This window comes from Oxyura jamaicensis, chromosome 1 (genome assembly GCF_011077185.1).
Source record: "Oxyura jamaicensis isolate SHBP4307 breed ruddy duck chromosome 1, BPBGC_Ojam_1.0, whole genome shotgun sequence".
Lineage (NCBI taxonomy): Eukaryota > Metazoa > Chordata > Aves > Anseriformes > Anatidae > Oxyura > Oxyura jamaicensis.
Window position 1 is genome coordinate 57512036 of NC_048893.1, and position 14256 is coordinate 57526291.

The following is a 14256-nucleotide window of genomic DNA, read 5'->3' on the forward strand; positions in this document are numbered from 1 at the left end:
TCTCTGACCTCTTGGATGCAGCCCAAAGGGCCTCACTAAAAGACAAACAGTCCAGCTGCTGCTGAGTTGTGCCCCATGTCTGGCATGCAAAGAGAGGTTCCTAGAGAACATCTAATCTCCAGTCACGTGGAAGGGAAACCCACCGGTTGCTAAACACACACACAGCCGCAGGAATGGACAAGGGGGAAGGCTGATCCCAAGTCAAAGCGTTGACGTGCAGGAATGAAAGCTGCGGCTGACATTGATCTGGGGAAGGAAGGCTGCTAATTCAAAGCATGCCGCTCATCCACGTTGGGCACAGATAGAAACAATATGCTGGAGTGCTGCTACACGCTGTGGGGGACGAAAGGGCTGGCTTGTCCATGTGCCAGGGCTGGGTGGGTGGGGGGGCGTGGAGGGAGAACGCCCCCTTGGCACGGCATCTGGGGGGAGGGAGCTGGAGGAGGGGATGGCTTTGCCTCTCTTCCTCCACTTTAAATACCTTTGCACGGAGCTCTGGCCACCACGGTAAGGTCAGAAGGCTTCACCCGCATCCTCCCTGTGTGGGCATCACCACCTCCGCAACATGGACGCGCAGCACTGCAAGATGAACGGCGACCCTTTCCAGGTAAGCAGTGGGCCTGTGTGCCCGCTGTTCGCAGGGAGTCCCTCCGTGCCCCCCCCATGCTTGCAAATCTTGTTTCCTTGCAAAATCTTGCAAATTCTTGTTCTCTAAGATGTCCAGGATGGGAGGAAACAACGCTCCTGTCTCAACGGTTTTTGGTGCTTGGTTGCCACCGTTGTCCCCTTTGGCAGCCGGCGTGTTTGTCTGGAGTTAATTGTGCTCACAGATGTGCGGTGAGAGCAAAAATGAAAACATTCCAACAGGGGAAAGGAAGGAGAGGCAACAGATCAGGTCAGGGGACCTCTGTAAATGTATCCTTGTGTATATGGCAAATAGAAGAAGCAGAAGAAAAGACCAGCAAATAATTAGAGATCTCTTAAACCTGTGTGACGAGAACAACCTGTCTTCTTTAGTTTAGGGAAATTGTATGCTCTTCTTGTGGAGCTGTTTGTTAACTTTTAGCACTCTGACACATATTCCCCCCCCCCCCTTTTTTTTTTTTTTTTCTGGATGTTTACTGACTTTCTTTGAACTCTTTGTTTTGGAAAATACAGAAAAGTACTGAAACCCATGACTTTCGATTACAGGCACTATAGATACTGTAGGAGCAAGTGATGTAACTTGAGGCCCGCATGGTTAATTATTAGGACCGAATTCTGTCCTGCGCAATGCCTCTGAAGCTGGGGACAAACTGTGGAAGATGTGAAAAAACAGGCTTCATTTCCTACAAGTCTTTTTAGGTACAGAGCAGGCAAGGAAGCCTGGTTTCCTACTGCTTCGTGTGCTGAGGCTGAACTCCCCTAGGGATACGCTACTGTTCCACCTTGCTGTTTCTCCAAGCTGTCTAATTGCTTGGACCCAGTGAAATCTGTGGGAGCTGAGTATCTAGCTACCTTAAGAAACTGACTTTAAATGGCTTGGAAACTAGTTCAATTTTTAGGAATAACTTCGGAATCTTATTTCCATTGAAATATTTTTTTCCTTTTTTTTTTTTATTTATTCTATTTCTACACTATTTTGTATATTTTACTTTCTTTGAAACTACAGAAAAAAACTTCCTATAGCATCAGCAGTGTTGGAATTCACTCTGAAGTTTTAAACAACCCAGAAATGAGTTTGAAGGCTGACAGGTCTGTATTATTGACCTCCCAAACTGCCACGTGTCAGAAAGGCAATATCAATCTCTGTGTGAAGTAGTTAATTAAGAACATAGATTTGCATTGCACTCAGGCGAACTGTCCCTGCATCTACACATCACTGATGCAAGAGACTATGCTAGGTCCAGAAATGGTTGTCTGTATTTGTCAACTGTTTCTTATACACTTATAGGTCACATATGCGTATCATATAGACAGTGTTTCAATGACAATGAAACAATTTGTTCAACTCTTAATCACAATCACAGTAGCAAAAGAGTAGAATTGTAATGCCACAGGAGAAGTGGCATTTCATCTCTATATAACAGATTGAGAGACAAGAAATCAGAATTAGGATTGAGAACGGATTAGCTGTGATCAACACTTAAAAATATGCATATATATGACAAAAAGCTCAGCAATAGGTGTGAGTTCCTGCGTTTGTGTTGATGTGTTGGCTCCAGTATCTATTGATGTATATTGCCTCCATACATATTGATAAGATCTGTACCTGTCAGGAAAACAATGGTTTTAGTCTTTCTTCTTGCACTGAAAGCCTCCACTTCTGTGGACAGACTTAGGCATGCACTGACTTTTGTACAAAGACCACCCCAGTGATCTACATTTACATGCAGATGTGCAAAAAGTTAAGCAATTGTCACCATGTTTGCAGGATTAGTGCCTATTGCCTTCTGCAACTTTTTAGCACAACATAAACCAATTTGAGAGTGGGAAAATGAGTGAGAATGGCCTAAAAGTGGCTGATCTCAGCATATCAAGGCTAGTGACCAATCAGAAGCTATCACTGTATAAGGGGATTAATTAATATCAAAATTACCTTGTAGGACTTGAGTCTTGTATTATATCCTCTGCTGAAGTTCAAAACACAAATTCTTCCTTTGTCACACAGAGTCAACAGACCTGCAACAGACCTGGTCCATGAGGCATGCCTTGGCAAGAACATTTAAAAAAATGTAACTACAAGTCTTTAAAAACATTTCTAGAGCAGACCATGAAAACCAAATTCTTGGTCTACTGAGCAGAGACTGGTGTAACTCAGTTCTGTCCTTAGGGTGAATTTAACAGGTTGAGATGGAGAAATCGTAACAGCAAAGCCATGCAGGACCACAGTTTCAGATGACAGTTTTAGTTACACTAACTATCATAAAATTTCCAAGCTACTGACATTTTGTTTACTTTTTGACAGACTCCTGTCACTGGTTTCCCTTGTGGTTGCTTCAGATGTCAAATGGCTTTCATTAGCCAGCTGCCACACCATTTCTGACTGCTTTTCCTCTCGGTCCCTACCAGCTAAGAGTGAGGCCAGCTCCATGGTTGGCTGAGAAGCCAGAGAACAGGGAGATGCTCCAAGACATAGCACAGTTGAGTAGGTGACAATCTTCTCTCTGGTCCATAAGACCAATATTTCTACTACAGTTCCCACCAGAGTTTCCCTGTAAGGATGGAAATCATGTAGGTAATCTGTGTGACCACTGGAAATAAAGCTAGGTAGAAAAATCTGTTGTCAGACTCCAGCAATTAATGTTCACATTAGCAGCAGCCTAAAAGACAGCCTGAAGAATCAGGAATTATTTATTTTACCAAAAAAAAAAAAAAAAAAAAAAAAAAAAAAAAAAAAAGAGGCAGTTCATTATAACATTGCCTCAGAAAATGTAGTCCCACCAAGAGTTTTATGGCTTTTGGGCAGCTGGATTTCATTATTAATCTGTCTGCTACAAAGACTGCTTTTGCTATTTCTAAGGACAATATTTGGGAACTGAGACTCTTTATGCTCTGATTTATATGTTAAATTTAGCAATAGCTAAAACAGGGATGGACTCTGACTGAAAATGTAGGTCTTAATAAAGAAAAATTGAAAGGGTGGATACCTTGAGTCAGGCCTTGACCTAGGACTTGTTACATCAGCCTCTGTTACAACCCTCTGTGTTGCTGATGTCTGGTGTGATCTTTGAAACACCATCCGGGGTGATTTGCCCAAGGCCACAAACAACACACAAATAAGATCTTACTGTGACTTCCAAAAGTTTGTGGTGGTTGTGCTTAAGATTTACAGAATCAGAGGATCATCTAGGTTGGAAGAGACCTCCAAGATCACCGAGTCCAACCTCTGACCTAACACTAACAACTCCTCCACTAAACCATATCACTAAGCTCTATATCTAAATGCCTTTTCAAGACCTCCAGGGATGGTGACTCAACCACTTCCCTAGGAAGCCCATTCCAATGCCTAACAAGCCTTTCAGTAAAGAAGTTTTTCCTAATATCCAACCTAAACCTCCCCTGGCGCAACTTCAGCTCATTTATGCTGACAGTGGAAAAGTTAAGCAATTCTGGAAATCAGCAGGCTGTTACCTTCCATGTAAGGTACCCAGGTAATTTTGAAAAACTGGCCCCACTCCATGACTGAGTTTCCTGTTCCTAAAGTGGTGAAATAGCTCTTCCCTATGTAACCAAGGTTTTGTGAAACACGTGTACGGAGACATATTAAGACATTATGGTAATGAGAACCATGAAAAAAATTAAAATAAACATTCCTCCAGCTTGGGAGTACTGGAAATTGTGTTTTGGAAAGTAAGAGTCAGGAATAAACATAAATGAAAACACATCTTGCTCTGAGTCTTTAATCACTGCGGGATTTACAGAAGATTTAAAATTTGTGACAACATTTTCTCCCCTTCTCCTTTTTTTGGGGTGGTGGTGGTATCTTATTTTGTTTTTAAACAAATTTCTGTATCCCTCTTGTGACTACCACCTCTCCTGATGTTACCTGGAAGATACAAACAGAAGTGAAGGGAAATGCAGATCATGGCCTGTATCTCTGCACAGAGCTCATCTACCTTGCTCTTCTTAATCCTGAGCATTAATGAAAAGGAAGCTTGAAGAGCTTCCACCATAGCTGAAACCAAAGTACAGTAATGTTTCCAGTTTTCCCTGAGCTCGATACACCTGAGAAGTGAAGCAGGGCTGAGTTAGGCTATTTTTCTCCCATTTTTGAATACCTTCCTCACACATGGGACATAGTTTCCAAGAATGGGTTTTGTGCCTCTACCATGATAAATAAGAGCAGGTCCAGAGCTGTCCCTGGAAGCAACAGTTGCCTTGATTCCTACTGAAAGCATCTGTATGTCCTCTCTACATCACTGATACAGTGCAAAATGACGGTGGAGAAAGGCAAGCATGGCCCCTGGGGTGAACTTAAAGATTTGCTTGTTATTTTCTTTCAGGAATCTATGTACATTGAAGAGCCCTCAAATAAAAATGGTGTGATTTCTTTGATCTTCTCTTTGAAAGAAGAAGTTGGGGCACTGGCTAAAGTTCTGCGCACGTTTGAGGTAAATGCTTTTTTTCAGGAGACCCGACCATGTCTTTAAATTTTCCATTGCAGCAACATTGGCCCAGGGTGTTTATTATCACTTTGCTAATTCCGTTTCATTGCCATAATGGGGTAAATAGGAACTGTATCTTTTCTGAAGTTAAAATCACTTAAAGTCCTGGAGCTCGAGTTGCCTTTTTAAGTGAAAAGTTAACTTTCAAGCTTTTAATTTTAGACCTCCACACTTAACCAACACAAGGGTGAAAAAAAAAAATAATAATGATTTTTTCTACATTTAATAAGTATTCCACTGTAACTGCCAGAATAAGACACAGAAGTGAATTGGGTCATAACCTGGGGTTGGCATTTGAGTAGGTATATGTATAGTATAGAAAGGCAAATATAACCCAAACTAGAGCTGTGGGGCATGAAGCATTTCTACTGGAGTGAGCAACTGTCCTCATAGCTCTTGTCCACCTCAGTACATCTGATATAAACAAACTCACCACTTCCCACGAATGGTATTTCTACAGAGGGGCCGAGGATACCTCTGAAACAACACCAGAATGACAATATTTTGCAGTTTATTCACTCCCAAGGAACTCATGAACTTGTACTGGCTGAGTTGGAAAGCTTTGGGGGAAACAAGGAGACATTTACCTTTCAGGACATTGTGTGCCTATTTATTCTTGAAGAAATATTTCCCAGATGTCATGGATGCTGTTTAAAAAGCACGAAATCCTTGTAATTCAGCATGCTTCTATTGCAACACATACAGCTGTGTACTCTGTGCTCCCACACTCTGTTATATTGGTTTTGCAACTTTTTTTTTTTAAAAAAAAAAATCATCACGTGATAGTTGTGCCTGAAAGCAGTTCTGTCTATACTACAGTGTAATAAGTTGTGGTCTGCATGCTTTCCATTCATAAACTGAACTGACTGGGAAATGAAAGATTTGTGCACTATTAGCACAAATGAAAAATAATTATGAGTTATAGGCCATATTTGAATCATTAAGATAAAGGAGATTTCATGCTAATGACAGCAGAGCTGGTCTAAATCTGTGAACTGACTACTGTAACACAGTCCTGCAAAACGTCTGTATGTTGGCAGTAGGTGTAAATGAACTAAGAAAGGCTGTTGATATTTCTTGTTAAATGGATTGCCATCTACTAAGCAAATTATTACCAGCTCTAAGGGAAAATTCTGTATGGGATTTGGTGTAGGAAGGAGAGAAGTAGCTGCATCTAGGATGCGACTCTTCTTACTCCAAAGCAGGTACCCAAACTAGGCAAGCTGAATCATGGTTTTCCCCTGCAACTCTAATGGCAACAGGGGGGTTGGAAGCTCAGTCTTAGGAGCTCTGCATTGTTGGGCGGGTGGATTTCCATCCCAATGAGGCCAATTCTACCTGGACAAACTTGCAGCCTCCCCCAGCAAAAAGGTTTCAAAAGGCCTGGCATAGGTGCTCTTGGGCAAGATTTGAATTCTGTTGGCAATCTTGTTGGGAAATGGATGGACCTTGTCATGCATGTAAGTGACTGGCCTACATGGCTGAGACAACCTCCACCCTTTCCTGCCTGGGCCATGACTGTGGTGTCTCAGAGGGACAGACTTTGTGATCTGAGACACCTACAGCAGAGCTGGAGAAGGTGGTGATATGCAGGTGATGCCCTCTGTGCTCTGAAAGGAAGATAAGAATGGGGACAAGGCGGAAGACTTCCAGAAGATTTTTCTTCTGGTATCCCTTCCCTGATTGACAAAATCATATGTGAGAACCAGGTTAGCTACAGGAGCTGGTCCAGACCCGTTGTTGGTGGGCTTTTCTGTAGAGGGAGACCCCAGGCTTGTCCCCAGGGTTATAGCCACTGAGCTGGTGCTGGCCTGAGGAAATACGGCGAGTAGGTCTGAGAGGGGTGGCACAGGGAGGAGATGTGGCTCTTCTGGCTGTTGTTGCCTCACACAGCCACATGAAGTAGGAAAAAAAAACAAAAACACAAAAGCCACAAAATACGATCAGACTGTTCCCCAGAGCGGGAGCAGAACCACAGATGCTGGTCCCTGCAGAGGGCCGTACCTCCACAGCTATTTGTGCCAAGGCTGAGGGCTGGCTATATGTGATGAATTTGGACCCTCCCTGGTCCTGACCATGGCTGGGGCTGCCAAAGCTGTCGGGGTGTCTCTGGGCACTAGGGCGTGGGAATGTAGGCAGAGAGCAGGGCTCTGCCCTTTCTTCCTCCCAGCTTGCACTTGGGAGTTATTGAAGGGCTGTGCCTCCAGCTCTTTGAGGATTCCTCTTTGAGGATTTTGCCTTTTTTCTAGTCAGCCTACAGAACTACTCTGGGCCATGAGGGGGGAAGGCAGAGAATTAAAAGAACTTTAAATATGCAAGTGTTGAAAAGAAATCCTCTCTGAAGAGGAAGAGGATTGCCTTCTTTTTTTTGCCAAAGAAGGCAAAAAGCAAGGTCCAGACTGCAACATGATTGTTTGAGAAGACACCCAAAGAAGCAGAGACCTCATGGTGCTAGCAGCAGCCAGGCTGCCTTACTGTAAAGCAAGTCTTCATGTGGACATGGGGAGGTTCATCCTCACCCTGGTTTTACAGCTGGAGCAAAATTTCTGCTATTCTGGGAGAACTTGTCACTCTCGTGTTCCTGCCCAGGATGCAGGAGTACCTCTTCACCACCAGGCTCACAGCCTGCCCATGCCCCATTTCCATGCTGAGTTTACACTGGGCCAGGCATCGGCTCCTATCCCGGTGTCTGCTGGAGCAGGAGCCTGAGGGGAGCAGTGCTGTGCTCCAGCCCAACCCTGCAATTGGGCCTGGAGGCCTGGGTAAGAGGAGGCCCAGGACCAGTGGCACATCAAGCATCATGGCTGCTCCCCTGTCTAGATGTAATCCGTGTTCAACCAGGAGGCAAAACTCCCAGAGAAAGAAGTGGTGTCCAAACACAGCCTGGATGAACTGGGTAAGCTCCCGTGTTGGGTGGGCTGAAGGTAGGGGATCTTCCTATGCAGGCAGGTGAAGGCACAAGGCCAGTTGCTACAGAGCACAAGTTCCTGGCACAGACTTACATCCAGAACTACAACTGTGACATCAAGCTTAAGGGAATTTCACTGTGTTTTGATGAATAATCTATTATTTGTCCTGCACAAACATCCCTCAATGTTGCTCATGCAGCTGACAGAGTGCCACTTGTTCTCACATCTGCTTTTTGCTCAGAGATGCAAACTCTTGCTTTCTGTTGAGGTCCCAGCTACACTCAAGATTGTGGCTAAAGTGAGGACTATGTAGATGGAAGGATTTATTATTATTATTATTATTATTATTTTCCTGAAGAATCTCCTCCATGTACTGAGGTCCTTACGTCTGCTGGCTCTATGTCCCAAATCTTCTTTATTATGTCTACTTTTCTCTTATTCTTTATTCATTTTCTCCACTGTGTTTCAGTGTTGGACTAATGCATAACCTCTGAAAAGAACAAGCAGATGCAACAGCAGCTCAGTCATGTCTAGCAATAAACAAATCATTAACACTGAATCCACTTTCCTTTCACACTAGCTATTCTGTATGTATATTGGCATGTGGTAAAGATTTGCTTTTGGGTTAAATAATCAAACCCAATTATTTTCACTTGAAAGGCCTTTTTATACATAATCTTTATCCATCACAGTGTGGATGCAGCTTCCCTATGGGTTCTGTTTGGGAAAATCTGTCCTCTTTGTGGGCTTGAGGGTGGCTGTAGAGACAGCATAAACCCATCAGCAGAGTCTTTAAACTGACTTAATTTTAATAGGACCCACTGTACATTAAGGCACTGCTTGGTGCAGCAATACTCTGTTTGTTTGAGTTATGCTATTACAGGAGATGGTAGCAAGGAAACCCAAACTGGAATTAACATCTGTCTGAAACAGAACATAACATATAAGCAAAATATCATGCTTAGAATCAGGAAGACAAATCATAGTCATTGTGGAGTTACGTTTTTTGATTTACTGGACAAGTAAGAAAGCTACAGAATGTAAGTCCAGGTCAGAAAAAGACAAAAATCTTCTAGGGCTCTTATCAAAATTGAAAGATAAAATTACAATTGATGTGAATGTTTATTTTCTCTAGTGATAAAAGCTTATTGAAATTGAGACCACTTAAAAAAAAAAAAAAGTCTGTTTTGAAAGAAAAAAAGTAAAATCCCCCCCCCCCCCCAAAAAAAAAAGAAGATTGGCATTTCCAAAGCTAAATTTATTATAAAAAATACCAGAACTAAGCATTTCAGCATATAAAAAACATTGCCCTTAGTTTGAATTGATTTTTTTTTTCCACATGAATTTATAAATACATTATTTTCCTCTGAGGTTTTTTTCTGATTAATTTACAGTATTTCTGATTTTCTGATTAATTACAGTAGCAGATATCTCAGCTGTAGTACATTTCAAACATTGTGTAGGAAAATATTAAATACTTGCTCAACCCATCATTACACAGGAGCCTTCCATCTCCTCTTCACTGACATGACCTTCCCAAGAACAGAACAGGACTTCAGTTCAAGGCCCAGTCTTCAGCAGTGCAACTTCCAGGCTCTAGCTCACAAGCTGTCCTGCTGATTTTCGTCAAGTAGAACTCCTACTCTCAGAGTAAATTACTACTCCATGGGAGGACTGGCTGGGAGTAACAGCCCTCACTAAACAAGACCCTGAGCTTTCAGAGCCAGCAAAGATGACTATGCTTTTTGTTTTTTATTTTTTTCTGCTTAGTAGCTGACTTTATTCAACAGAAAGTCCAAAGTTACAGATATCCCTTCATCCCTTGGGTAGGTATTGGCTCAGCAGTGTTTTGTTTCCAAATCAGGAGAGGCAGGCAGTCATTTTGGCCAGGGGGTGTGTTGGAGGTGTCTGCACTGATAGGTGAACACACCAGGCATGCCTCTCCACCACAGTATGCATATGTACAGCTACAACCGTCTTTACTACACCGGAACTCAGTGCTTCAAATCAACATTTTCAGACTGTGCTCCTCTGTTTCCTGGGCCAGGGGAGCAGGACTCCTGGATCTAGTGATACAACATGATTTAAAAGAGAGGAGTGTCCTTTTGCTAGGTGCTTGTGGAGTGCCCCATCTTCCTGTTTACTTTTTTGTTTGTCCCACTCCAGGTGTTTTGTGGCTATATTGTGCTGAACACCTTACAGCAAACTTTAGGGCTGGAGAAAAAGTGAGAAGTGGATACCAAGGGCCAGTTGTCCACTGGAGACATTTGTTGTCAGGGTCCCCTCTGTGTCCCGTTGCCTCCCGAAGTTTGTTCATGAAGTGAAGACCACGGCAGATGTGATGGAGAAGATGGGGAAACTTTGTCTTCAGCTGAGAAGCTGTTCCTTGGAGAGTAAAGCTGAACATGATGAGTGCCTTGGTCTTCACTTTGGGAAACCATGGCTGGAGACACCTCTGTAACTTCCTAAATTCTTTGATCTATGAAAATTAGGCACTGAGTTTCTACCAGTGCTTCTGATAGTCTTATTTTTCAGGAAGCACTGAACTAGCCTGTGGTAAGGGCTAAAAGAAGACATCAATTTATGGTAACAGGAAATGTGAGTAAATCACTGTTGCTGATCTTCATCTGGAAACAATGTGGGTATCCTGATGAAGCCAAACTTACTCAATGACAATACTTACATAAACAGTCTGTGGATGGATTTCACAGCTCTGCTTAGTTTCAGCAACCATGTACAGGAGCATTTAGTAATGCACCAAAAAAAAGGACATACAAATACCATGGGAAGCAGTAGCCCACAACATTTTTAGAAAGTACTTGTCCTCACTCAAAGCTTCCCAGTGTAGCTGTGAAAACACAACTTTTCCAGCAGTCAGGCCATTAAGCTCTTTGAGGGAGGAGCCAATTTCTGTTGCCAGTGACCTGTTCAAGATTGCTGATGTAGCGTAATATCCCTAGTGGGGGGATCTACCACCATTGTGGAGCTGTTGCAGCATGCAAGACACTTCCTCCGTAATCTGGGGAAGAAGCTGGAGCTGCTTCATGGGCACTGAGAGGGAGCTAAGGCTGAGGTCCAGCTGTGGGGAAAGTAGGCAGGGAGATGGGAAAGCTCCCCCCAGGTCTTCTATTACCTCTGCTGTGAATTGACACCCCTATGACTAAACCCTGTCATTGAAAAATCATGACTTGCCCAAAACAGGCTTAGTTTCAAGGGTTTTTTTATTATTATTATTATTTATTTTTATTTTTATTTTTAGCTCTGAGAGCATGTCTTGAGACTTTTCTCTAATGGAGAGTGGTAGAGACACAGCAAATGTAGATATTCAAGTAATGAAAGCTGAGATTTGTTACCCTCAGGAGTGCAGGTTTTAAGAAAAAAAAAAAAAAGCAAGAAATTTGTAGTGACTTCTGATAACTTCAAGGGGTCTGCCAATACTGTACCCTTGTGATCTTGGTTAAGTGTTATACCTAAATGCTCCCTCAGTTCTCAAAGCAGAATCTGTTCTATGATGTTCACACTGTTAATTAAATGCAAGGTGAGCAGCTACCCCTCTACCAACACAGAACCCCTGCAGAAGGTGTAAGGCTATATCACAAGATGCAAGACACTCAACCTTCATGCTGTCCATAAACCTAAGGAGAGGTAGGGAGGCAGCAACCTGCTGCAAGTTCTTTGCAAATGTAATGAACATAACTGGTCAGATTCAGCAAAGGCCTGTCTAATCGTGAGCCCTGGGCTCAGCTGATTTCTACCAGCTCTAAAATAGGAAAGGCAGAAGCGTTAACAGTTTGGATGTAAATCCAAGCCCAAATGTGTGAGAGGACAGATTTTCCAACACCTGGAGTTAGGTTTCATCAACAAAAAATTAACTCACAAATCATGAAGTCACATCAAATAAGTTAACTCAGAATTCTTATTATCTGTCTTTGGAGAACATATATTGTCAAGATTTCAAGCTCTACTAAAAACACAGAGAGATTGAAAACTGGTCAAAATAAACAAATAAACGAAAAAATTTCCCCACCACCTTTCTATGGTAGCCATTTGGCTCCAGAAGCTGGAGCTTCAAGTAAAACATTGACTGCTCTGAGAAATATGATGCAATTTCAGGATTTGGCAATACTGAGGATACAAAAGTTTTGAATAATGTGAAGCCATGAAGATTAAACACTAGATGGAGTAGTTGGACTAGAATGAAATTGAGATTTGTAAAGCAACACTTTACAGTAAGTAACAGAGCCACTGTAAACATTTTGAAATTGGGGCTTATTAGCAATACGCAGTGTATGAGAGCATGCTTCTGTGAGAGCACCAGTTCAGGGATGCATGTTGCTGAATTCCTGTTTTAAAAACAGTCACCAGAAGGGTTCTCCCTTCAGCTGCTCTGCTGTTGTGTCCTGAAGTCTCATCACAAGGAGATAATGGGTTTTGCGTGTTGCTGAGCTGCAAGAACCCCTTGAATAACCAGCTGAAATGGCTTCACATCCTGCAGGAAAGCTGTCATGCTCATCCCAGGTGTAAAAAAAGAGGTGACTCTCTCCATAATTCCTTCTTCCCTGTTTGTTTGTTTGTAGTACTTTTTAATCCCTCCCTCCAAGTGTGCTTGGCCCAACCTTTGCTTAGGGGGGTGTTTTGTGCCCACTCTCCACCTCTGTGGGTGGCTCTGCTGAATGGGTGCCAGCCCCATGGTGCTGTACCCATCTCTGCAGCACGGGACCCATCCTTGTCTGCCCTCTGCCCAAAGCTTTCCAGCGTGGAGTCATTTGAACTTCCAGCTCCCGGCCACTCCACCACCCAGTGCCTCACCAAGCCGAGGGTACAATGCACAGTCCTTTTGTGAAATGGGGCTTTGGAGGCCTAAAACAAATTGTCCTCGGGGCCCAGCACAGTGACAGCCATTCTCTGCCTGCAGACAGCCCCACGAGGACAGCATCTCTCAAGAGCAGCAGTTGGTGGTGAATGCGCTTTTGACCTTTTCAACTTATTGTATTGGTATCTAGCCAAACAATTTAAGTTCATCTGTAGCGTGCGACACTCAGGAAACAGAGGAATGACATGCATGCTGTTTCCTACCAAGTAATAAACTGCCTTTTGTAGTGCAGTGAATGAGGCCTTTGCTGCTGATAGCCAGATGCCCCCCTGCACTGTGCAAGCACTGAAAGCAGCAAAGAAAACCTTAAAGTGCTTAAGAAGCTCAAGCTAGAGGGAGACAGAGAAAAAAAAATGCTCCTTCTTTCTTCCCTGCAGGTCACAAATAGATCCTTGCAGCATTTCTTCATGGATGAAATCCTGACCCCCCTGTAGGGGTTTGAGACTGACACCAATGGGGACCATCAGTTCACCCTATGTAGGTTAGGGTCTTCCCAAGCCTGAAAGAAGCAAAACAGAAGCTTCTCCAGGGCTGCTGAGCACCATGTGCCAGCTCCTCTGACTCTTCTGGGGCTGACCTTCAGGCCAAAATTTCCTCATGGGGTTAACTCTGTTCCTTGCAAGGGACAGGACTGACCCAGCCAAGGCTGCAGGTGCAATGGGAGCCTGAAAGAAGGTCAGCACTGACTGAAATCTGTTTAAAAGTTTTTTTCTCAAAAGAAAAAAATAATAATGTTTTTATATTTGAATTACAGTGCTCAGGAAAACCTCTGAGTTTAGCTAAACTTAGCTATATTTTCCTGGGCTTGCATTTAAGTGAGTGGGTAAATATGATTTTCAGTTACCTATTGCTTTACTCTTATTGTCATGGCAGCACCTGAAGTCAGGTACCAGCAGGCCATAGCTGTCACGGCTATGGTTGCCAATAGTCCCTTTCTTGAGCGCTAGGAGGCGCTGCTGCTTGTCAGTGAAGATCTTTGTAGAGATAGAATTTGACTTTCTGTGATTTAAAAAAAAATAGTATTATAAATACATATATTGTGTGTGTGCTTTAAGAGTGACCACATTCTGGAGCAGGATGCCCAGAAAGGCTGTGAAGTGAAGTCTCTAACTGTAGAGACTTCAAAACCCAGCTCGAAACAGTCCTAAACAACTGGCTTTCATGGAGCCTGCTTGAGCAGGGGTTTGTACTAGATGTGCAGAGAACCCATAGTCACCTTCAGTGACTATGTAATTTTGTGATTCTGTGATCCTAAAACACCCATATTTTTATTTCCATAACCACAGGCTACCTTTTTGGTGCAGATCCCTGTTTTCTGCTTGATTTC

The 14256-nt window shown here is 43.0% G+C and overlaps 1 protein-coding gene across 1 annotated transcript in view; it reads left to right on the plus strand.

The window, feature by feature from the left end:
* The first annotated feature begins 452 nt into the window (after nt 1-452).
* The window catches only part of PAH (phenylalanine hydroxylase), a 38171-nt gene continuing 24367 nt past the window's right edge, over nt 453-14256 (plus strand). The window contains exons 1-2 of the mRNA XM_035341757.1: nt 453-607; nt 4986-5093. Coding sequence (XP_035197648.1) covers nt 566-607; nt 4986-5093 — 150 coding nt within the window. The 5' untranslated portion in view covers nt 453-565. The remainder of the gene's footprint in view (nt 608-4985; nt 5094-14256) is intronic.